The 22,421-nt window shown below is 40.6% G+C and overlaps 2 protein-coding genes across 3 annotated transcripts in view; one reads left to right on the forward strand and one right to left on the reverse strand.

The window, feature by feature from the left end:
* Positions 1-5,664, forward strand: part of LOC100941546 (E3 ubiquitin-protein ligase SMURF2) — a 41,013-nt gene extending 35,349 nt beyond the window's left edge. Inside the window, exons 11-13 of the mRNA XM_023511281.1 lie at positions 306-507; positions 1,770-1,845; positions 2,349-5,664. Coding sequence (XP_023367049.1) covers positions 306-507; positions 1,770-1,845; positions 2,349-2,448 — 378 coding nt within the window. The 3' untranslated portion in view covers positions 2,449-5,664. The remainder of the gene's footprint in view (positions 1-305; positions 508-1,769; positions 1,846-2,348) is intronic.
* Positions 5,665-11,492: 5,828 nt separating this feature from the next.
* Positions 11,493-22,421, reverse strand: part of CEP95 (centrosomal protein 95) — a 32,375-nt gene continuing 21,446 nt past the window's right edge. Inside the window, exons 12-20 of one of the 2 annotated variants that reach the window (XM_003786193.3) lie at positions 20,776-20,915; positions 19,605-19,697; positions 18,081-18,210; positions 17,017-17,186; positions 16,830-16,904; positions 15,719-15,871; positions 12,955-13,101; positions 12,315-12,386; positions 11,493-11,836 (exon numbers count right to left, since the gene is read on the reverse strand). In XM_003786193.3, the coding sequence (XP_003786241.1) occupies positions 11,660-11,836; positions 12,315-12,386; positions 12,955-13,101; positions 15,719-15,871; positions 16,830-16,904; positions 17,017-17,186; positions 18,081-18,210; positions 19,605-19,697; positions 20,776-20,915 (1,157 nt within the window). In that variant the 3' untranslated portion in view covers positions 11,493-11,659. Of the gene's footprint in view, positions 11,837-12,314; positions 12,387-12,954; positions 13,102-15,718; positions 15,872-16,829; positions 16,905-17,016; positions 17,187-18,080; positions 18,211-19,600; positions 19,698-20,775; positions 20,916-22,421 lie in introns of both variants that reach the window. The other variant, XM_023511280.1, reaches the window with a different exon arrangement.

Genomic DNA, 22,421 nt, shown 5'->3' on the forward strand with positions numbered 1-22,421 from the left:
AAAGTGAGACTCTGTCTCTGAAAGAAAAACAAGCTGGGCTTGGTTCTGGGTGCCTGTAGTCCCAGCTACTTGGGAGACTGAGGCAGGAAGATTGCTTGAGGCCAGGAGTTTGGGGCTGCTGTGAATTAGGCTGAGGCCATGGCACTCTAGCTGGGGTGACAGAACAAGACAGTGTCCCAAAACAAAACAAAAAAACTCAAAAGTCCTGAATGGGAACCAACAATCTAAATCTAAAGTTGTCTTTTGAGGAATTTTTGGCATGGCTTTGGTTTCCACTGGTTCATTACTCTTCAATATTTTAACAGCTCATTATTTGTGGACTTGGAAAGATAGATGTTAATGATTGGAAGGTAAACACCCGGTTAAAACACTGTACACCAGATAGCAATGTGGTCAAGTGGTTCTGGAAAGCTGTGGAGTTTTTTGATGAAGAGCGACGAGCACGATTACTGCAGTTTGTGACAGGATCCTCTAGAGTGCCTCTGCAGGGCTTCAAAGCACTACAAGGTAACAAGCCTGAGGGACAGATGAGCAACAAGCTCAGATCAGGTTGGGTGTGGGGTGGGGTGTCAATGTTTGGTTTATGTAGATATTTTATAAACCATGTACTTGTAAACAGATTCTCTTTTCACTCTTTCTTACCTGTAACTCTCACATGGTGATACCTTCTTCTCCTTCCTTTCTCTTGTTTCCCTCCCAAGAGCCTTTTCTGCGGGGTTCTCTGTGATTGTAGTGAGTGCCGCCTGCCAGAGACCGTACGTGCCGATGCTCTGCCTTTCGTTTTCTGGTCACCTGCTTTTATTCTGCTGCACATTTCTGTAGGGGAAGTCCACTTCCATGTTCATCTCAACCTGGCAAAACCTTTACCTACCTGGATGCCTCTCCTGTCCACTTTTTGATTCTTTCTTTTTATTTGAAAGAGGCAGCATGAGTCATGGAAGCCATTCGTTTGGTCAGAGCACTTTAATTATTGCATGGCATTGGACCATTTATTTACAACCATATTCCATATTGAAGAATTGTTTTCTTTGGAATAAGCTGGTTAATTTTTGGATGAGTTGGTAATATTGCTAACGACTGTTGTGCTTCACCAGGTGGCACTTATTCCTTTTATGTCTTAAACCCCTTTATTTTCAAAGCTGCTGCCACTGATAAGTGAGGATGTACAAAGCAAGACTGGTACATAATTCATCAGTGCTGCCCACAGTGCCTTCCCTGACGGTCCCCAGGGAAAGCCTGTTTCACTTGTGCTCACCTTGTTTGGAGAGCTCATTACCAGACCACCCAGATTCATAGAGCGAAATCATATTTCCCCTACATATATTTGTATGCAGTGTCTGCAGAACTGAAACTTATTCTAGAAGCTGTCCATCTTTTGCTCTCGGCCCAGTTGGAGTCATGAAATTTAAATTTGCATTAGGTTGTCATTTTTTGAATGTGTGCATATGTATTTTATCTTGGATTTGCCCAATTCTCATGCTTTTCAGATACGGATTTTTCTGCAAACAATAGAAGTTTCTAAAGGAATTTCAATCCTGAACTTTTTCTCAAATTGCAATGTTAGCATATTAAGGAATCCAGCCTTATCCAAGGTCAATTCCAGCTTTCAAACCAGATTATTTTCCTGCTGCCTTTTGGTAGCATGTGTGAATTTACTGGCATTCCCCTATCCCTAGACCCTGTGGTTTATGTACCAGTTTTATTCTAAGATTTTGGAGACTCATACATGCACCTGTAAGTGATGTGACCCACATTTCCTTCATCTGCAGGTGCTGCAGGCCCTCGACTCTTTACCATACACCAGATTGATGCCTGCACTAACAACCTGCCTAAAGCCCATACTTGGTAAGTTATTGTTGTAGCTTTTCCCCCATTCCACGTATGTAGATGTTAAGTTCCTTTTTTTTTTTTTTAGACAAGAGTTTCACTATGTTGCCCTTGGTAGAATGCTGTGGCATCACAGTTCACAGCAATCTCAAACTCTTGGGCTTCAATGATTCTCTTGCCTTAGCTTTGTTGTAGTTGTCATTGTTGTTTGGCAGGCCCTATACTGGGCTCGAACATGCAGGCTCTGGTGTATGTGTCTGGGACCCTAACCACTGAGCTATAGGTGCCAAGCCAGATTTGTCTTTTAAATTGATACATGGTAGTAGTAAATGGAGCTTTAAAAGTAATGATAAATAACTTTTAAGTGGTTGAAAAGTTAAGAATATTCAGAAATTGGTAGGAAAGCCTCAAAGTGATTATCTCTACTTTAAAGAAATACAATCTTTTAACTTTCTGTGTGACACAAGGATACTTGCTAGGCCATTTTTGAATGAGCTAAAATTGGATTTGTTTATTCACAGCTTCAATCGAATAGACATTCCGCCCTACGAAAGCTATGAAAAACTGTATGAAAAGCTGCTAACAGCCATTGAAGAAACATGTGGATTTGCTGTGGAATGACGAACATCAAGGATGTACCCAGGACTCTATTTATACCCCTGACTGACAGCCTACTTCAGCAGAGTTTCAAAGAATGCTGAAATACAGGAACACCCCCCCTTTTTAAATTTTAGGACACTGTGAGGGGAAAGGACAATTTCGAAATTCCTTTTCAAGGAAAAAAGGTCTTTATGCTTTGCCATGAGGCCACATTCAGCTGCTATTTAAAATTAATATCTTGAACCTAAAGAATGCTGACTTTTCCTACATTTCCAGAGTTAGGCAGTATTCTACACTTAAAGACTACTACTATTTTTATAAAAGGTAATCTATTCAAATCGCTTCACCAATTTCAAGTCTCTCAAACATCAAGACAACTTCAGCAGTCGGTACAAGTCACATTTTATTTTGATTGAATACATGATTTTGAACAGCTCCTTTACTTGCTCTTTGTAAAAAAATAAATGAAATTACTTTGAATTCTACCTTTATAAACAATTGGCTAAAAGAATCATTACCTGAGAAATGAAGCCATTTACATGTTTAATTATGTTTTTCTATAGCAGAGCATTATATTTTGCATTGTACATTTCAACCTAGCCTAAGTGGGTCTTTTTTATATTTTGCAAGCATGAATTTCCTGGAATACAGCTACATAGTTTGTCAAATTTCTGATGCAACCACTTAGTCTAAATGTAGTAGTTTATTTGCTACAATAAGATGTATTCAGGGGCTCCCTGTTTTTAAGAGACTTTTTTAAAAAACCTAATGTTTTTATCTTGAATCAATATACAATTAGGTATTTTGGATTTACTTTCATCTTAAAATACTGCATTTTTATGCTTTGCTTTGCAGAGCATGTGGATGGGATGGGATTTTCATTCTTTTGCTGGGTCAGCTTATGTTACTATTCCTATAAACCAAAGTCTCTGACAAGTGCACCTAATTTATATATATTTAATTACAGTGTAAGTTTCTATCAAATAAACCATCCTAATGCTTTGTTTAGCTGCTCATAATTTTATTTGGCTAAAATGATGAAAAAGGAAAATTTTAGCTCTAAAGATTATGTAGTATCTTAGAAACCCTGCTTTACCTTACCAGAATTTACGGGGGAGGTCTAAGTAGGGGATGTGATTAATACTAAAGAAATAGTGATTCTAACTCTGGTATAAATTACTCTAAAACTGAGGAGTTACTTTTGGAAGTAAGGGAATCTCAGTTCTTTCAGTGTTGAAGATCTGTGTCTGATTTTGAAATGTCCGGATTGGTTTTCTAGGTGTACGGCATGTTGCATCATCCAGGAGGCAACCAAAACTCTGGGGTGAGGGATTGGAAAAATCTGAAATCACAGGTGGATTTTTAAATTTGGCCATCAAAAATATGAGCTATTCCTTTTGAAAAAATTGATGTAAGATAATCAAAAGTAGCAAATTTTGATGAGACAACTTTAAATTTTGCAGTTTAATTATCAAGTGAATAGGTCCTTTGTGTTCTGTTTCATGTGATGGCTGTAGGTTTCAGTCTGTTTGGAGCCAAAGGGTTCCTCAGGGATGCCTCAGGAATAATAAAGTTTGAGTGTCAAAGATGGAGGGAGAAGGTCTAGTTGGTGTTGCACAGGGGCCCCTAATTCCCCCCTCTCCCTCCCTCTTTACCCAGAGCAGCCCCAGTTTTTCTCTTTTATATATTGGAATTCCAAGTAAGCTTTCATGGGGTATGGGGGACAGGGGAGGAATGAACAGGATAAAAGAAGTAGAGACTTTGCTGCTTTAAAAAAAAGTTGAGAACATTTGTGTAGTTTCTAAGTATTTTAATGTATTTCATTTGGCCAAATTTGCTGCAGGTAAGCTAGTCATAGTCGTAACTGTGCAGTGGTAATATGCTTATGCCAGCTGTTTTCTCCTCAAACACTCTGTGTTTTTCTACTGTGTTCTTAAGTAGTACTAAAGAACATCTTGAAATGTACAGAAATGGTTTCTATGTTATTTGATTATCAGTGATTTTCAGCTGTCACGATAGTCCCTTATTGGTTGCAGGTCCACCTCTCTTATATTAAAGCACTTAGTGCAGTTTATAATCGTGCCTACTCTTAAAATCTTTTGGTAAAAACTAAGTACATGATGAACACTTTATAGAAATCATAACTGACAGGGATGATGTAATGAAATGCTACTATCAGTTGTTCTAATGTAAAATATAAAGCAGGCAAATACCATCACTTTTAGAGTGCCTTTTTTAACTTTATACTAATTAACTTAATAGAGCTTTAAAAGAAATTACCCTCCATAATAGTCTATGGTATCACCAACATGCTTTATCAAAACATGATTTAGATTTCAAAGTTACCTTACCTGATTACGCCCAAATAGGTGCTAAGCAGACAAAACCCCACAATGTGTCATTGAACCTAGAACTTGCACCTCACGTTTAATGTGAATATTTATTTCCACATGTCCTTGTTAGTTGGGTTTATTCTTCCTCTAGTTGTGTTATTGCAGATACGTGATGTCACCTTTCCGTACTACTGCCTTTGCATCACAAATGCTCGGTTACGCAGTACAGAGGTGAGTTTTGTTCCAGAGGGCCTTATTTCTTGATGTAAAGCATTTTAAAGTAGTGCTGTGTATAGTGACATTGGTTTTGCACACAGTTTGTTGCCCTGGAGGGGGTTATTTTTTACCAAGTCTTTTTCTTTTTTGTATTTACAGTCCAGAGCATAAGTTTCTCTTCTTTTAAGTACAATGTAATTTGCTTTATTTTACAACACTAGATCTGCTTTGAACTTGGGTGCATTGGACTGATTGATGGCATTGGTGGGAGTTAGACGTTGTTCCAGCCATCTGTATGGTTTGGTAGAGCAGCTCCTTCTGCTTCTGTTTCTAAGTTGCAGCACACAGTCAACGGGTGCCATTTGTGGTATTTAACATTCATATTCTTATGTTAGGATGATGATTGTACCAAATGCTGAGTTGTTTTATTTCTAGATGTAATTAGTTCACTTTATGTAATATTACTCCTTCTCTCAAACTGACTTTAAAAACAAAAGTTTTATCATTTTCATTGTATTTGTATTTATTACAGAGTGTTTTAGCTTTGTATTTTCACTTGGTTGTTACATGAGCTTTATCAATAACATCTGTATAAATGGTTTCTAAAAATTAACTATGTATGTGCCCATGCTGAAGTCGAGCAATAAAATGCTGTTTGCACTGTCACAGCATCAAAGTTTTTAAAGAATATTGGGTTTGTAATGAATTGTTTGGAAAAGTTTATCAGCTATATGAAGGGTGAGAACATGAAGAATCATAAAATGAGCAGCTCCAGGGAGTGCATGCCTGTGATGGCTTTGTCACATTGCAGAGCTTCAGAGGGCTCAGGACCCATCATGGCCCAGGCTTCCACCATGCAGCCTGGTCAGCTGGCAGTAGTTGTGAAGGGCTATGAGATGGATTTCTGCAGGTGGTCAGGGCTGAATGAGGAAGAGTGATCTGATCCTGCAACCATCCCTGTCAGGGGCCTAGAGAGCAAAAACTATGGTAGGGGGCTTCATGTTAGTCAGCCCTACCTTGGTGTTGAGCTGTGAAATCCTCAAAATGAAAGGGAGAAATCAATTTTATTTTTCCTAGAAGCCACGGACTTTTAAGGTTTATGGTTCACAACAGTATAAATACTGGTGGATGAAAGTCCAACTCAATATTTGGATGGAAAAAGGAATGAATATGGCCTGTGTGAGTCTCCACACAGCACAGTCTACAACACCATGGAACGAGTGTAAGTAGTAGCTGTATATTAAAAGTTCAAGGCATGGGCATGTTGTCCTTTTTTATATTCTTTTGAATGCATTTATTTTGCTTTGTTTTATATTGTTATGTGTAAAGTTTTAGTGCATTAAAAATTTTTAGTGTTATAATACTCTTTATGAATTACCCCAAAGTTAGATTGGACTAAGGTGTGATTGGAAGTTTTTCTGTTGGTGCTAACGTGGAAAGTTTGTCCCTTCATTATAATGAAGGTTAACCGTGTTACCCACTGCATCGATTTGTACTTTGTATCTTTGTATTTGGAGGTGGTCAAGATTTGCAGTATACAACAGAGAGCCTAATAACAGGATATAGAAGATATTATAATTACACAGAAAAAGAGTTACACTTCTGTGTTAATACTCTTAACCAAACAAAGCAGATTTTAAGGTTAAATTTTATGTTATTTAAAAGGTATTTGTTCAGTTAACAGATGTTTGCCATGCCAGGCTCTGTACTAGCTGCAGGGCATAAGGCTTTGAAGATGGCTGTTAGAAACTGAACTTCTGAACTCATGCTTCCAGCTTGTGTCTCAGTAAGGGATGCTCAAAACCAGTTTCTGTACAGGAAAACGGTTAGTCATGAGGGGAGTACATGACCAAATACTCCACCTCAGAAAGGCCCTGATTCCCAGGGTTTTTTTTTTTTTTTTTTGAAAGACCCTGTGTTGCCCAGGCTGGAAGTGCCGTGGCCATTCACAGGTGCCATTATAGCTCACTGCAGCCTGGAACTAACGGTGCACACTTGCTGGACTTGGTTTTGTCATAAGAGCAGAGGCTCTGACCCCTGTGACACCTTAGATCCAGGGACTCTTTCTAGGACAGGTATTCTCCTCCTAGTATGTTTGTGTTCATTTTACAGTTTGCCACCCTCTTTCTATCTCGTTACTTTAGGGAGAGGATGCTGCATTGCCAAGGTGATACATATGCCCAGCTGTTGCTGATTAGCACTAATTTTTGTGCACATTTAAGCTAGGATTTACCTAGTCTCTAATACAAGTTGTAAACCCCACTTCTGTCTTGGTATACTACTGTGTAGTATGTAAGTGGTGGAAGTAGATGGGTACCCACAGCAGCCTGTGGGGTGAGTGAGGCACCCTTCTTAGAAGTTAAAGTGTTTGTAATGTCTTCTGACTTTCAGCCCAGCAACTGAGAGGGAGGATGGAAGGGCATAGCAGAACTTTTTCAGGCTGCTCACTCCTTGCAAAGATGCTGGCGTACTAAAAAAGGAGAACCACTGCAAGAACAGTTAGATATAAATTCCAATAACTCAAGGACCAGAAGAGCAAAGTTACTGAGGCGGTTCAAATTTAATGTTCACTAAGGCAAGAAATAACTATTCACACTTCTCAACCAAATCAGCTGGATGATGGCTTAATGGCTTGAAATGCTGGATAAAACATGATTTGGTGGCTCACACCCACAATACCAGCACTCTGGAAGGCCAAAGCGAGAGGATCGCTTGACCCCAAGAGTTCAAGACCAGCCTGAGCAAAATAGTGAGACCCTGTCTCCACAAAAAATTATAAATTAGCCAGGCATGGTGGCACACACCTGTAGTTCGGGTTACTCGGGAGGCTGAGGCAGAAGGATTGCTTGAGCACAGGAGTTTGAGGCTGCAGCAAGCTATGATGCCACCACTGCACTCTACCTGGGGAAACAGGAAGACCCTGTCTCAAACCAAACACACACACCTTTTCAGCATGTCTAAATGTGGACTCCTAACTCCTATTTTGGATTCCTCCTTTGGTATATACCAAAGGATACTCAATGCTGCACATTTTGCTCTGGGGCGCCATCCTGTGCCCTTCCCTTCCTGTCTTTTCTCCACTGCAGACCTCCCCAGCTTCTACTGCACATAAATTTCCCATAGTCTGGAGCCTCCTGAGCAGAGGCTTTATGATGCTGCCTTACTTTCACACTGGTTCTTCTGTTAGCTTCTTACCCTTTTGAGAGGAAGCAGCTAATTCTGCAGTGCCCCATGTGATACAGTATTACACATACCCAGTGAAAGATGCAGTTCAGAGAAATCATAATACACATTAAGAAGCTCAAAAGAAAAATTCATCACAGCCGAGCACTGTGGCTCACGCCTATAATCCTAGCACTCTGGGAGGCTAAGGTGTGGATTGTTCAGCTCAAGGGTTTGAGACCAGCCTGAGCAAGAGCAAGACCCCGTCTCTACTAAAAACAGAAAAACCAGCTGGGTGTTGTGGCAGGTGCCTATAGTCCCAGCTGCTCAGGAGGGTGAGGCAGGAGGATCACTTGAGGCCGAGTTTGAGGATGCTGTGAGCTGCAATGCACCATGGAGCTCTACCCAGGGCAACTGAGTGAGACTCTGTCTCAAAGGAAAAAAAATAAAAGGCAGATCATACTTTTCCTAATCTTCCTTTTCACAGGCCACTACTTTTATGCCTAATGTCAGCTCTTCTGGTATTTACCCCCACATTCCTAAGTAATATGCTATTACACTTCATTAATGTTAGACATAGTCTGGTTAGTCTCTATTTATCACAGATGAGGACCGAGTTTTCCTGCCAAGCCCTTTCTGTAACAGCCTCTGTCACCAAGCAGTAATGTCATGGTTCTAAGTAACGTTCAAGTGTATGCATCATAAAGAGCACCAAACTTGCCTAACTACATTAGATTTACTCTCCACAGCACCTGAACCTGCACACCCTCTGCTGAGGTAGTCACCACTTCATTTGCTTTCGATTTTCCAAAAATATGCTGGCATCTTTTAGGTTGTCTATCTTCTCACCTCTGCTGAGCAATCCTATCTCCTGTCTGGTAAGTCTCTCTAAAATAATTCTTTTTGTTATTCCTAGTTACTCCTTGGCTTGGTAAAGAGCACCAGCTCTCACCCAGTTCACCAGAGCTAGCAACTTATGAGTCTTGCTAACATGGCGTGGCTGCAGAGAGAAGGGAACAAACACTTCCACGCTGCTGGTGGGGAATGCAAGCTAATACACCCTTTTTGGAAAGAGTTTGGAGAATACTCAAGGAACTAAAAGTAGACCCACCATTCAATCCTACAATTCCTCTACTAGGTACATACCCAGATGATCAAAAATTATTTTACAATAAAGACATTTGTACCAGAATGTTTATTGCAACCCAGTTCATAATTGCCAAGACATGGAAACAGCCCAAGTGCCCACTGACCCACGAATGGATTAACAAATTGTGGTATATGTACACCATGGAATACTATGCAGCCATAAAAGATGGAGACTTCACATCTTTTATGTTTACCTAGATGGAGCTGGAACATCTTCTTAGTAAAGTATCTCCAGAATGGGAAAAAAGTATCCAATGTACTCAATACTACTATGAAATCAATATATAATTACCTACAGATTTATATGAATGGTGAAACATAACTGTAGTCCAGAATGTAGAAGGGAAGAGGAGAGAGAGGGTAAGGGGGGAGAAAAGAGGAGGTAGGGCATCTGGGGGGACCTCACCTAATGTGCATGATGCAATGGTACATTTCAAAATGATTAAGAGTATAATTGTGATAGATGTGTTAGTTCAATGTAAGCATTTCATGCTGTGTAACAAATCAGTACATTGAACCCCATAAAAGCATCAATGTACCTAGTTATGGTTTAATAGAAACAAAAAAATAAAGTCTTGCTAACATTTTACATTTTTTAAAAAAGTTACAAAACATAATCAACCAGTCACACCTACACGTATCATGTTTGGGGAATATCCTTCATCCTTCTAGACCTGTGATTTTCAACTGGTGTGCTGCAAAAGTTTTTAAAGATCATTAATTATTTTCAAAAGAAGTTCAAAGCACAGCAAATATATTCTTTTCTTTACCCTTCTTACTGATCAACATCATTTAAGTGTGTTGTGGAAGTTTAACTATAGGTTCAAGTGTGCCATACGATTAAATGTTGAAAAATATTGTTCTGTGGCTCAAAGGAGTAGGGCGCCAGGCCCCATATACTGGAGGTGGCACGGGTTCAAACCCAACCCTAGCCAGAAAAACTGCAAAAAACAAAACAAAACACTGTTCTAGACCTTTCCCTATTTTATATTCATAGTATGCTGTATTATATGCATAATGCCCTTTCATTCCATAGTTTTAAAATTTAACTGTATAGCTTAAAATTTGCTCATTTTACTCAAGAATATACTGTGGGTATCTATCTTGATCTATTTTACCGTTTTTCTCTATAACACTTTTTTAGAACTTAAATTCTACCTCCTGGATGTCTAGCCTCTTCTTATCCTTTCCATTCACCCACGCCCATTGATTTGTCCCAGCATGTCATCTCAATATGGTTCAAACTTGCCCCATCCACCAAGCCTTTCTCCTAGGAAGGCTGCCTGCCTGTCAGCCCACCTTCTATGAGCTGCCATTCCAAGAAGTCAGCACCTGGGACCATCCAGTTGTAACCTACTCTTTTCTCTAGAACCACCAGGTCATACCACTTGGTGCCTCCTGGATTTTCCATTCATATACTCATCCCCATGCTACTCTCATGCCCTGATGGATGTCTCTCTTCTACCCCACTCCTTGGCTTTAATCAGCCAAGTCCCCATATATCCTCAGCTGCTCTGAGACTTCCTTCCAGCTTTTGACTTTCACTGAAGCCTTCCTCTCCATGGAGGACACCACCCCAAGTGTGGTTTCTCTTTTTTTCTCATGTCCTCCCACACCAGACATGGAGTTTATACACTTCTGCTGCTCTGAAGTATGGGTCTGGCTTTATCTACTTTGCCTCTCATTGCTGTCTTCTACCCACTGACAGATACCTCAATGAATGGATCCTCCCATCTCCCAGCCATGTTGTGTAAAACTCCTATATATATATGCTGTTATCAGCAAGGTTCACCCTAAGGTCCACCTGTTATGACCAGCAACATTATAGATTTTCTCTTGGTGCTCATATCCTTTTAAAAGAATTTATTATCCTGGGGCGGCACCTGTGGCTCACAGGAGTAAGGCACCGGCCCCATATACCAGAGGTGATGGGTTCAAACCTGGCCCTGGCCAAAAACGGCAAAAAAAAAAAAAAAAAATTACTCTCCTTTTAAAAAAATGTTACTGTAATATTTATTATTATAGATTATAGATTTTCTTTTGGTCCTCATATCCTTTTAAAAAAATTTACTATTTTTGTTGACCTAAAACAATAGGCATCAGGAGCTGGCTGCTCAAAGAAGGCTTGTTAATTGCTTTAGCACACACAGGACTAACGAAGAGTCCCATTTTTCAGGGTTTAGGTCATAAAATCAAAAGCAGCAGTAAGCTTTAAGAAAAATTTTTATTTAAAAAATTACTTCATAAAAGGTATTGGTGTGAACATAGATCAGGTATTTAAAAATGATTTTTTTCTGTTTAGATTGTTTACTGGCTCAGTTCTAGCTCTATCCTGGTAAAGACCTTTAACACTTTACCTTTGAAGTCTGGCCTCATAGGAAGGGATTTTTACTGTACTGAAAGGAAGCCAGCTGAAGCCGAGATTTGAAGCGCTCAGCTTCCAGTTCCCGGAAGAAAGCATCATCGTCATTCTGTGTTATCATGTCCTGCAGTTGCTGGATTTCCTTCTCCATCTTAGATCTCAGCTCCTTCTTCACCTTATGTAATGTCTAAAAGAGAACCCACGTCATCCATGTGTTGACATCTGCCCAGGCCATCATCTGTATTTGTTTCCCCTCCACATTCCAGTTAATCAGGCTCCCCCAATAATTTTAATAATTTAGCAGAAGTAGCAGCTCTTACAGAGACTTTTAATAGGTAAAGTGAAAATCATAAGATAAATATCCCGGATAATACGTGGACTTTCTTATTAGTATTTTACTCCTCTAAAAGGTATACTACAGTTGTTTTCTATTTCCTAAAAATGTAAAGAAATTAGTCATGCCTTGCCTAATGACAGAGATACATTCTGAGAAATGCATCATTGATTTCTGTCATTGTGCAAATATCATATTTACTAGATGGTACCACCTCTTACACACTGAGACTACATAGTGTAGCCACTGCTCCTACCACAGTCGTGTGGCCCGCCCATCACTGACCCAGACACTGGCATGAAGCACACAACTATTACTATCCTGTTGTTACCTGCGTCTGAGATTTCTCTCTGGCTTTGAGTTCTTGACGTTCTTGTGATATGGCTTCTGCCAGCAGTGAAAACTGTTCATAGAGAAGAAAAAAACCAAATTGTTAATGCTTGTAGTCCAAATGTAAAAATTCTTATGCTTAATGTTTGCAGGTTTAAAATCTTTATTTCAGGCTCGGCACCTATGGCTCAACCGGCTAAGGTGCCAGCCACGTACACCTAAGGTGGCGGGTTCGAATCCCCAGCCCGGACCCGCCAAACAACAATGACGGCTGCAACAAAGTAGCCCGACGTTGTGGCGGGCGCCTGTGGTCCCGGCTACTTGGGAGGCGGAGGCAGGAGACTCGCTTGAGCCCGGGAGTTGGAGGTTGCTGTGAGCTGTGATGCCATGGCACTTTACCCAGGGGGATAGCTTGAGGCTCTGTCTCAAAAAAAAAAATCTTTATTTCAATGTAATAGGGCAATATATATTTTGTACCATGGACGAGCATTATTTTACCTTTATTTCAGTCATGAAATTGGGGTCAGTCTAGCCTGTATGTTGCCTAGTTCTGTGTTCAACATGTGGAAGTTTATTGTTAGACTAAGCTTTTGACACAGATGGTCAGGATTAAGCACTTTATTAAGTGACAGTGAGCCCACCTGGCCCTTATAGAAGTTCTCCATTGAGTCCAGTTCATTCTGGTGCTGTCGCTTTTGTTCGTCTCGCTTTTCTTTGGCGTAATTTCGTAGGTCTCGTAATCTTTGCTTCTGAATTTGTAAACCTTCTTCAAACAGTTTCTTAAATATCTGTCAGTTATTTAATGATAAAAACAAAGTTACACTATGCTCAACTGGAGGTATATACTGACATTATTTCTCAAAGATTTAAAAAAAACCAGCTTTATTCACTTATTATTCACATGCCATAAAAACCACTCTTCTAAAACATATAATTCAGTTCTATTTTAGTTATACTGAGTTATTCAACCATCATCAGTTTCAGAACATTGTCATCACCCCCCAGGAGAAATCCCACACCCCTGAGCAGTCACTCTGCATTCTTCCCTTTCCGGTGTATGTCTGGTGCCTTAGCCGCTTGAGCTACAGGCGCCGAACACAAAAAAGAATGGTTATCCCCTGACAACCATTAATCTGCTTTCTATGGATTTGTCCATATGGACGTTTCATATAAATGGAATCATGTAACTGGTGGCTTTCTGTGTCTGACTTCTTTCACATAGTGTTCTCAAGGTTCACCTGTATTGTAGCACATACTGCTACTTTATTCCTTTTAGGAATACTGTATCAATTTACATTGTTTATCCATTCATCAGCTGATGGATATGTGGCTTGTATCCCCTTTCTGATTACTAAAAGTAATGCGAACTATGAACTTCCGTATACGGGTTTTTGTGGAGAGGTAAAATTGCTGGCTCTTATGGTAACTCTGGTTGACCTTGTGGTAACCTTTTGAGGAACTGCCAAGTTGTTTTCCAAGGTACTTATACCATTTTACAAACCTACCAACCCTGCATGAGGGTACCACACCAACACTTGGGTACTTTTAGACATCCCTAGGGACTGGTATCACCCTTATGCCTTAGATTTGTATTTCCCTAATGACTATTCAGCAACTTTTCATGTATCACAGGTTCTTTACATTTCAGAAAAGAATTCTCAAGCAACCATGTGCACAGGGAAAAAACACCAAGAGCAGAAATATGCCACATCTACATGTGTGTCCACCTTTCATTAGTAAGAATTCTTTTTGGGCTCGGCGCCTGTAGCTCAAGCAGCTAGGGCGCCAGACACATACACTGGAGCTGGTGGGTTTGAATCCAGCCTGGGCCTGCCAAACAACAATGATGACAACTACAACCAAAAAAAATAGCTAGACGTTGTAGCAGGCGCCTGTAGTCCCAGCTACTTGGGAGGCTGAGGCAAGAAAATAGCGTAAGCCCAAGAGTTTGAGGTTTCTGTGAGGTCACAGCACTCTACCAAGGGTGAGAAAATGAGACTCTGTCTCAAAGAAAAAAAAAAATTCTTTTTTGTTTTGTTCTTTTTGTCACAGCACACAACAACCTCCAACTCTTGGGCTCAAATGATCCTCTTGCCTCAGCCTCCCGAGTAGCTGGGACTACAGGTGCCTACCACTACTCCTGGCTAGGTTTTTTAATTTATCTCACTATGTCATGGTATGACATGGTAGAGAACCGTGGCATCACAGCTCACAGCAACCTCAAACTCTTGGGCTCAAGGGATCCTCTTGCCTCAGCCTCCCGAGTACCTGGGACTATAGGCACAGACCACAATGCCCGCTGTGGCTCAGGCTAGTCTTGATCTTCTGAGCTCAAGCAATCCACCTGTGTTGGCCCCCCCAGAGTGCTAGGATTATAGGCATGAACCATTACACCCTGCTTCTTTAGTAAGTTTTTTTTTTTTATCCCTTTTTTATCCCAACAGAGTCTCACTACATTGCCCTTGGTAGAGTGCCATGACATCACAGCTCACAGCAACCTTCAACTCTTGGGCTTAAGCAATTCTCTTGTAGTAAGAATTCTTGATAGAAGAATTTTTCTGATAGCCATCCATTCATTAGCTGAATGACCTTAGACAAGTTACTCAGCCTCTGAAAGCCTTAGTAATAGCTTCTTCTAGAAGCATTTCAGAGTATTTAATCCAGTTAATCATAATTACTATAGTGTTTTACTCCACAGATGAAACTTACTGCTAACTTGGGATCCCAAAATAACTTGTGGAAACCCCTCACAGCACAGCTGTGCTACACTATTTCTGATTTTATGTGGAATTCTAAATTATGTAATTATGCATTAAATTCCTTTCTTTTTTATTTTTGTTCTATTTCAAGAGACAAGGTCTTGCTCTGTTGCCCAGGCTGACATGCAGTATATGATCACAGCTCACTTTAGCCTCAAACTCCTGGCTCAAGCAATCATCCTGCCTCAATCTCGCAAGTAACAGCAACTACAGGTATGTGCCACCACATCTAGCTAACTTTTAAAATTTTTTGTAAAGACGGGGTCTTGCTATATTCCCCAGGAAGGTCTTGAACTCCTGACAACCAATCCTCCCTCTTTAGCCTCCCAAAGTGCTAAGATTACAGTCATGAGCCATGTCTAAATTCCTGTCTTTTACAAACTGTTAAAGTAGTTGTACTAGAGAAGTACCCATGTTATGTGTAGGAGGCAGAGGAAATAAGACTTCACATCATGGGCCACAGAGACAGACAGGAATGCACAATGGATAATAAAATGAAGCATGAACAAGGGAAGAATTTTCACAGCCAAGTTTCTAGGACTTGCGCTTGGATTTTGGATTCAAAATGGACCAGGAATTACAAACAAATAAAGTGGTTCTGAAAGGTAACAAACTTCACCACGGATGGACAAAAAGCCATATTTACCATTTCTTCCCGGGTCCTCATTCTCATCATTTTGGCACGTAGCTGAACTCTGTAATCATCATAGTATTTTCGAGCACGAACAATTTGCTGATGATTTTCTTTTATCTTTGATCGGGTCAACCTTTGTCTATGAATACGGTCCTTGAAATCTTGCTGAGAAAGAAGGGAAAAAGGGATAAGAAAAAAGAGGACAGCAGACTCAAGCGTTCTCAGCAGTGGCCTACTGCCTGCTTTCATGGAGCGTGAAAGACTGCTGACCCCAGAAGCCCTTCAGCAGTTTGCAGAGCAGCAACGGTCCTGAGTACCTCACCTCATTCCACCAGGAGGTCGCTAAGCTAAACCCAGATGCCACCTCAAAAGGAGTAGGAAAATGGCACTCCTAGACTAAGTTGCCAAAAGTATGATCAGGCAAAAGACTTAAGAAATTTGACATCTGACAAAGCAATGAGGATGAAATGATGTCATGTACATAAAACCGCCAACATAGGAGTTTTGGATAATTTGTGTTTTTTTCCACAAACCACATGCAGTTCTTGAAAGACCTTTTGGAACTGTTTAGGATTCTAGCTCTCACTCTTATCTCTCCTCCACACCCCTTCCTCTGGCAGACTGCTGCTGACTTCTGATCTCAGTCCTCTCACTTCCTTATGCTCGGTAGGGAATAATGTTCTAAGGACGATTTTAGTCTGAATTATGATGGAGGCTGGTAAATGACCTCAGCTCTCTACTTGGGTCCTGGGAGAGATGGAAGAGACAAAAAAGCATGAAGTTACAACCACCTGACACCTTTAGGAGGGGCTGTGGAGAACTAGATTAAAATACAAATTCTGCCCCTGCTTACCATGCTGAGACCCAGGGCAAGTCACCTAACATCTCAAACCTTGGGGTTTTCATTTCATGGGAAAGTATCTTCTCTAATAGACATGCCATGACTACATGAAAGTGTGTATATGAAATACCCAACAGCCCCACCAAGTCAATTTTGGTTAAAGCTCTAGATGCTTCCACAGGTGAGTGTTAGAGGTAAGGAACTGTTGCCCAGCTGGACGAAATAACACAAGAGTATAACTTGTAAATTGTGAATCTAACCCCCAACACGCTTTTCACATACCAGTCTCTTGTTATGTTCATATTCTTTCTTCACAAGGGCAGTAAGGAGGTCATGCCTTTGTAGGGCCTCTTCTATCTTTAAGTGGGAAATGAGTGAGTTGGTTAATAATGCCGTTCACTAAATTCTTAAAGATAAGTTCTTCCTCTTTCTGGTTTAAATTCCCCATTTAAGACTGACGGTGACTTACTTCATCCTGGAGTTTCTTCTTTGATCGGTTTTCTCTGCCTGCATCTTTTCTGAGCTGTTCAATCTGTGCAATTTGCTGTTTCCACATCTTGCTTAGAGTTGGGCCAGAGACATAGAGAAATGGAAACTGCTCTAGCATAAGGGCCAGAAGACTGTGTTCATCTACTTTCACTGCCAAGTAAAATGAGATACTCTTAATCAGAAAGACTGCGGATAAGCTCTACTTCCCTGGTAGATCACAACTTATCCAAGTGGTGTGATTCTGATTCTGAAAAGAACAATTCTAAATATATTATCACTTTTGCACCCCTTCTTTGATTGGAGTAAGCTAACTACTGGTAAGAATAACAGTAAGTTCAATAGTTCTGACTGATGCTGGTCCCGAAAAGTCCATCCAACCTACTCAGCTGCCACACCTCAGTGACTACAGACAAATGCTGAGTACATTAAAACAACAGACTCTTCGGCCCTCCTGAGACGCATGTGCTTCTTCTAAAATCTGTCTCATGAGATGAAAGGCCAGTAGTCTCTGGGGTATAGTTGGAAGGCTGGTATTTCCTTAGTTGGTCTTTACTTATAACAGTGGTTCTCTACCTGTGGGTCGTGACCCACAGGAACTGTATTAAAGGGTAGCGGCATTAGGAGGGTTGAGAACCACTGACTTATAACAAGAGCCTAACGAGTATTCACTGGCACCATCAATAGACTGGAGCTAGACAGGCCATCTACTTGTTTTGGAGCATTCCTTTTTTCTCCCAACTTCCTGGGGGTAAGGGGGAGACACTCATTCGGTGTGTAACAGAGTGAATAGAAGGAGGTAAAGTTGGAGCAGCAGACAACAGCCTTGGCTTTCCTTTGGTCCCAATACATAGGCCTCCCTGAGGTACTTCCTTATTTAAGAGTTTTAGCTTTCTTTACATAAAATTAGCAATATGGCAAAGATAAAAGAAGGACTTTTCTCCAGTTAACTGAAAGATCTGAGTTTCCAGTGCTGTATCCCTGGAATGTAGCACACGCTTTCAAAGGCTGCCAGTTTTCCATAAAGTACAATTCTGTGGTTCTTACTTGGAAGTGCTTTATTTGCCTTTGGGAAGCCACCTCTTGGACTCTGAGTTGTGGTTTTTCTAGAGCAAACCTTCCAAGGCTGACTATATTCTGGAGTTCTTTTATGAACAGCTTCTCTGTATATTTTTTCCTTAGAAGCGGATATAAAACAGAATAGAAAAACAGTATCTAACAACTCTTTCATACATCATCTTAAATATTACATGTTGACAAAAATAGCGAACTACTTTCCAGCTAAACCATGTCACTTCTAAAATCTGGTTAGTATTCACCCACACTAAGCTAAAGGCACCTTTTGGCGTCTGGCATCCCTTGGAATTTGGAAAAGCATTGAATCCTTCTCAAGTTTCAGATACCATAGTCCCACACTCTAAATACAACCACTATTAATGTGTTTTCTCCACTATTACTGTTTTGATGTATGTTTCTTTGACAACTTCTATGAAAATTTAAAAAATTCCCAAGCACAGGGAGGCCAAGGTGGGTAGACTCCCTGAGCTTAGGAGTTCCAGACCAGCCTAAGCAAGAGTGAGACCTCCTCTCTAAAAATAGCCACCAGCACTGTGGCAGGCGCCCTGTAGTCCCAGCTACTCAGGAGGCTGAGGCAAGAGAACCGCTTAGACCCAAGAGTCTGAGGTGGCTGTGAGCTGTGATGCCAGGGCACTCTACCCAGGGCAACAACAGACTGTCTCAAAAAAAAAAAAAAAAAATATATATATATATATATGTCCCAAGCAACTATGTAGCATGTTTTTAATTGTAACCATACAGTATATCTAGTTTTGCTCATTAACTTTTTAGCATAAACATTTTTCTCATGCTTTTACTTAATTTCTGTAACCACTTTTTTTTTGTTTTTGAGACAAAGTCTCTCATTTTGTCTAGAGTAGAGTGCCATAGTGTTATAGCTCACAGCAACCTCAAACTCTCAGGCTTAAGTGATTCTCTTGCCTCAGCCTCCCAAGTAGCTGGGACTATAGGCGCCCACCACAATACCCAGCTACTCACCCTGGCTCAGGCTGGTCTCCAACTCCTGAACTCAAGGGATCCACCCACCTCAGCCTCCTAGAGTGCTAGAATTACAGGCATGAGCCACCACGCCTGGCTCTATGTAACCATACTTATGAAAGGCAACAAAAACGTAATGCTTTCACTTTCTTACAACCAGGTCCAGAGCAACCAGGATTTTCTGTCTTTTCTTATTCCGCTTTATCAGCCTAGACTACTTTTTAGACACCTCCCCCACCCCACCCCCTGGCACTGCCAAACAACAGAATCCCTTAAGAACTGGTGGAAGTTTTAGGTAGGAAAGAAAAAGTGGTAGTTTTCTTTGGTACTGTGTCTTGCCATATTTTAGTAACTTGAATATCCTAAGAAAAAGTGAAAATCTTACATTATGAAATCCTGCCTTTTCCTAAAGATCTAATGATTAAGGTCTTATTGGTTCTTTTTTCTTTTAAAAAGATCTGTATCTCTCACTATTCTGATCAAATGGCATTTATTATAGTGGAGATTTTTACCCACTGTTTCCTCCTCCTTGTTATTTATCCCTAGAGGTCCAATAATCTCTTGAACTTTATTTCTTCTTAGTTCCTTTTCAAATGCTTCAGTGAAAACCTAGAGGTAGAAGTCATAAAATATTAGTTACTGCAAATGAAAATAAATAAAAAAAATTAACCTAGGATCCTGCCACCCCTGCAAGTATCAAGCTCACTTTTTTCTAACTTCCTTTCAAGCTTTGTATCATAAATCTATTTTAACAGGTATGTAATTGGAACATACAATGAAATTTTATATGATGTTTCTTTGTTGTTATTGTATTGATAATTGTTTTGATACCCCCTGAATGGAAGTTACATGCTAAGTTACTGACTGTAACTATTATAAGAGATCTGAATTAGTTTCAATCTTTTTTACCAGTATAAAGCCTACCACATTATAAAACCTATTATACAACACATACCTTAAGCATTCTAAATTTATGCTACATTTCAAAATCTCTGTTACACAGAACTCTCCTTGTTGAATCCCAACCACCTTCTTATTCATGTCTTGGGCAAATTCTCATCCTTTCTGTAACTCAAGCGGCTTGTCACATTTAATCCACCTCAAATCCTCTTCATTTCTGAAACTCTCTCTGAAAATAACCAACCTGTACTGATAATGCTTTTTTTTTTGAAATATAGTCTCAGTCGCCCTGGGTAGAGTGCTATGGTGTTACAGCTCACAGCAACCTCAAACTCTTGGGCTTAAGCGATTCTCTTGCCTCAGCCTCCCAAGTAGCTGGGACTACAAGCGCCCGCCCCAATGCCTGGCTATTTTTTGGTTGTTGTTGTCATTATTGGTTAACAAGTCCAGGCTGGGTTTGAAACCCCCAAACCCAGTGAATGTGGCTGATGCCCTAACCACTGAGCTATGGGTGCTGAGCCTGATAATCCTTTCTTACTCCACTGGAACACTGAGCTATGCCCAACCAGGTTATTTTCTTAAGAGTTTCACAAGGGGAGTATGAGTTGTCACACAGTTCCCCATCATCTGCTCAGCTCAGGAATATTACATACATTTACAAGAGGGAGAAAGGGAGTATATTAAGTGCATTTTATCCCTTTAGTCAATAGCATGTTCATGGTAGCATCTGGCTGAGGGAAAATGGTATTATCTGCTGCTCAATTGTAGCTGAGAGATAGGGAAGTACCTTGGCTCGATAGTGGCGGTTATCTTTTTCTTTTAGCTTGTGCTGCCTTCTCTTCTCCGTATGGAACTGTTTATGTTTATTAACTGGTGATGGAGACAGCGAATGGGATCTATTGGGTGACTTTTTATGCATGTAAAGTCCTGTAACACAGAAAAGATATGTGCCATTAGATCCTGACAGCCAGAAATGTTAGGTTGGAAACTAAATAGTTGTTTTTACTAAATCCAAAGAGACTATTAAGTGAATGTACTCTCTCCTATGGCTAATCTGAATTTGCATGTTAACCACACCAAGTAAACAGACAAATACATATAAATGTGTACTGTCTTACGTACATATATTCAACTTGAGATTGAACTCAACGTGTGGGATGGCTCCTGTGCACAAAGGCCTATGGAGAGAGCTCTAGGTGATCGGGGCGTAATGGAGGAGAGAAAAGGCAAATTACCTGAGCAGTTCATCTGCTATCCTTTTACCTGTCTAGATGCTAAGGAGATAGGATATAATTGTGTGTGTGTCTGGGGGTGTGTGTGTGTGTGTGTGTGTGTATATATATATATATATATTTTTTTTTTTTTTTTTAGACAGAGTCTCATTTTGTGGCCCTGGGTTGAATGCCGTGGCATCACAACTCACAGCAACTTCAAACACTTGGGCTTAAGTGATTCTCTTGCCTCACCCTCCCAGGTAGCTGGGACTACAGGCCAGGCACTCACCACATGCCTAGCTATTTGCTTTGGTTCTGGCTCAGGCTGGTCTCGAACGTGTGAGCTCAGGCAATCCACCACCCCACCTCACCCTCCGAGAGTGGTAGGATTACAGGTATGAGCCACTGCGCCTGGCCTACATGTAAATATATATCTTATAAATGCTTATAAAGCAGCATACTCACAAACAAAAGTTAACGTAATTAAGCACTAAGTGGTCCTGATTCCTCCCTTCTTAACAACCTAGCCCTCCTAATTCTACACTGCCTACAACATCTAACGCACCAAACCACTTCTCTCCACCAACCTTTTTATGGACCATACTTACAGATGTGCTTGGGCATCTGCTAGCTGTGAAGAGGAAACTCCACAGGCCTTTTTGTAAATGCAATTAATTCAACATAGCTCTAAGACTTGAGAAAATTAGCTTGATACCTTTATAAATATTTACTCTCCAGCAAATGCAGAAATGGACTATTTTAAATGATAGATGTCCACAATGCATTCTTGTTTAGAAACTGAAGACCCAATTAAAATAATACTTTAACTTAAAATGTATTTTCACAATGAGATACCATGTGTATGAGTATTGTAATGGAAACATGGAGGTCATTGGGTAAGGCTACCTAGAGATTAGCTGAGTCAAGTTTTTAAGAGAAGAGATAAGATTAAAAAAAATCACAAGGGCTCAGTGCCTATAGCTCAACCGGCTAAGGCGCCAGCCACATACACCTAAGGTGGCGGGTTTGAATCCTCAGCCCGGACCCGCCAAACAACGACGGCTGCAACCAAAAAATAGCTGGGCATTGTGGCGGGCGCCTGTGGTCCCAGCTACTTGGGAGGTGGAGGCAGGAGACTCGCTTGAGCCCGGGAGTTGGAGGTTGCCGTGAGCTGTAATGCCACGGCACTCTACCCAGGGGGACAGCTTGAGGCTCTGTC

This window comes from Otolemur garnettii, unplaced genomic scaffold (genome assembly GCF_000181295.1).
Source record: "Otolemur garnettii isolate 467f Iridium unplaced genomic scaffold, OtoGar3 scaffold00018, whole genome shotgun sequence".
Lineage (NCBI taxonomy): Eukaryota > Metazoa > Chordata > Mammalia > Primates > Galagidae > Otolemur > Otolemur garnettii.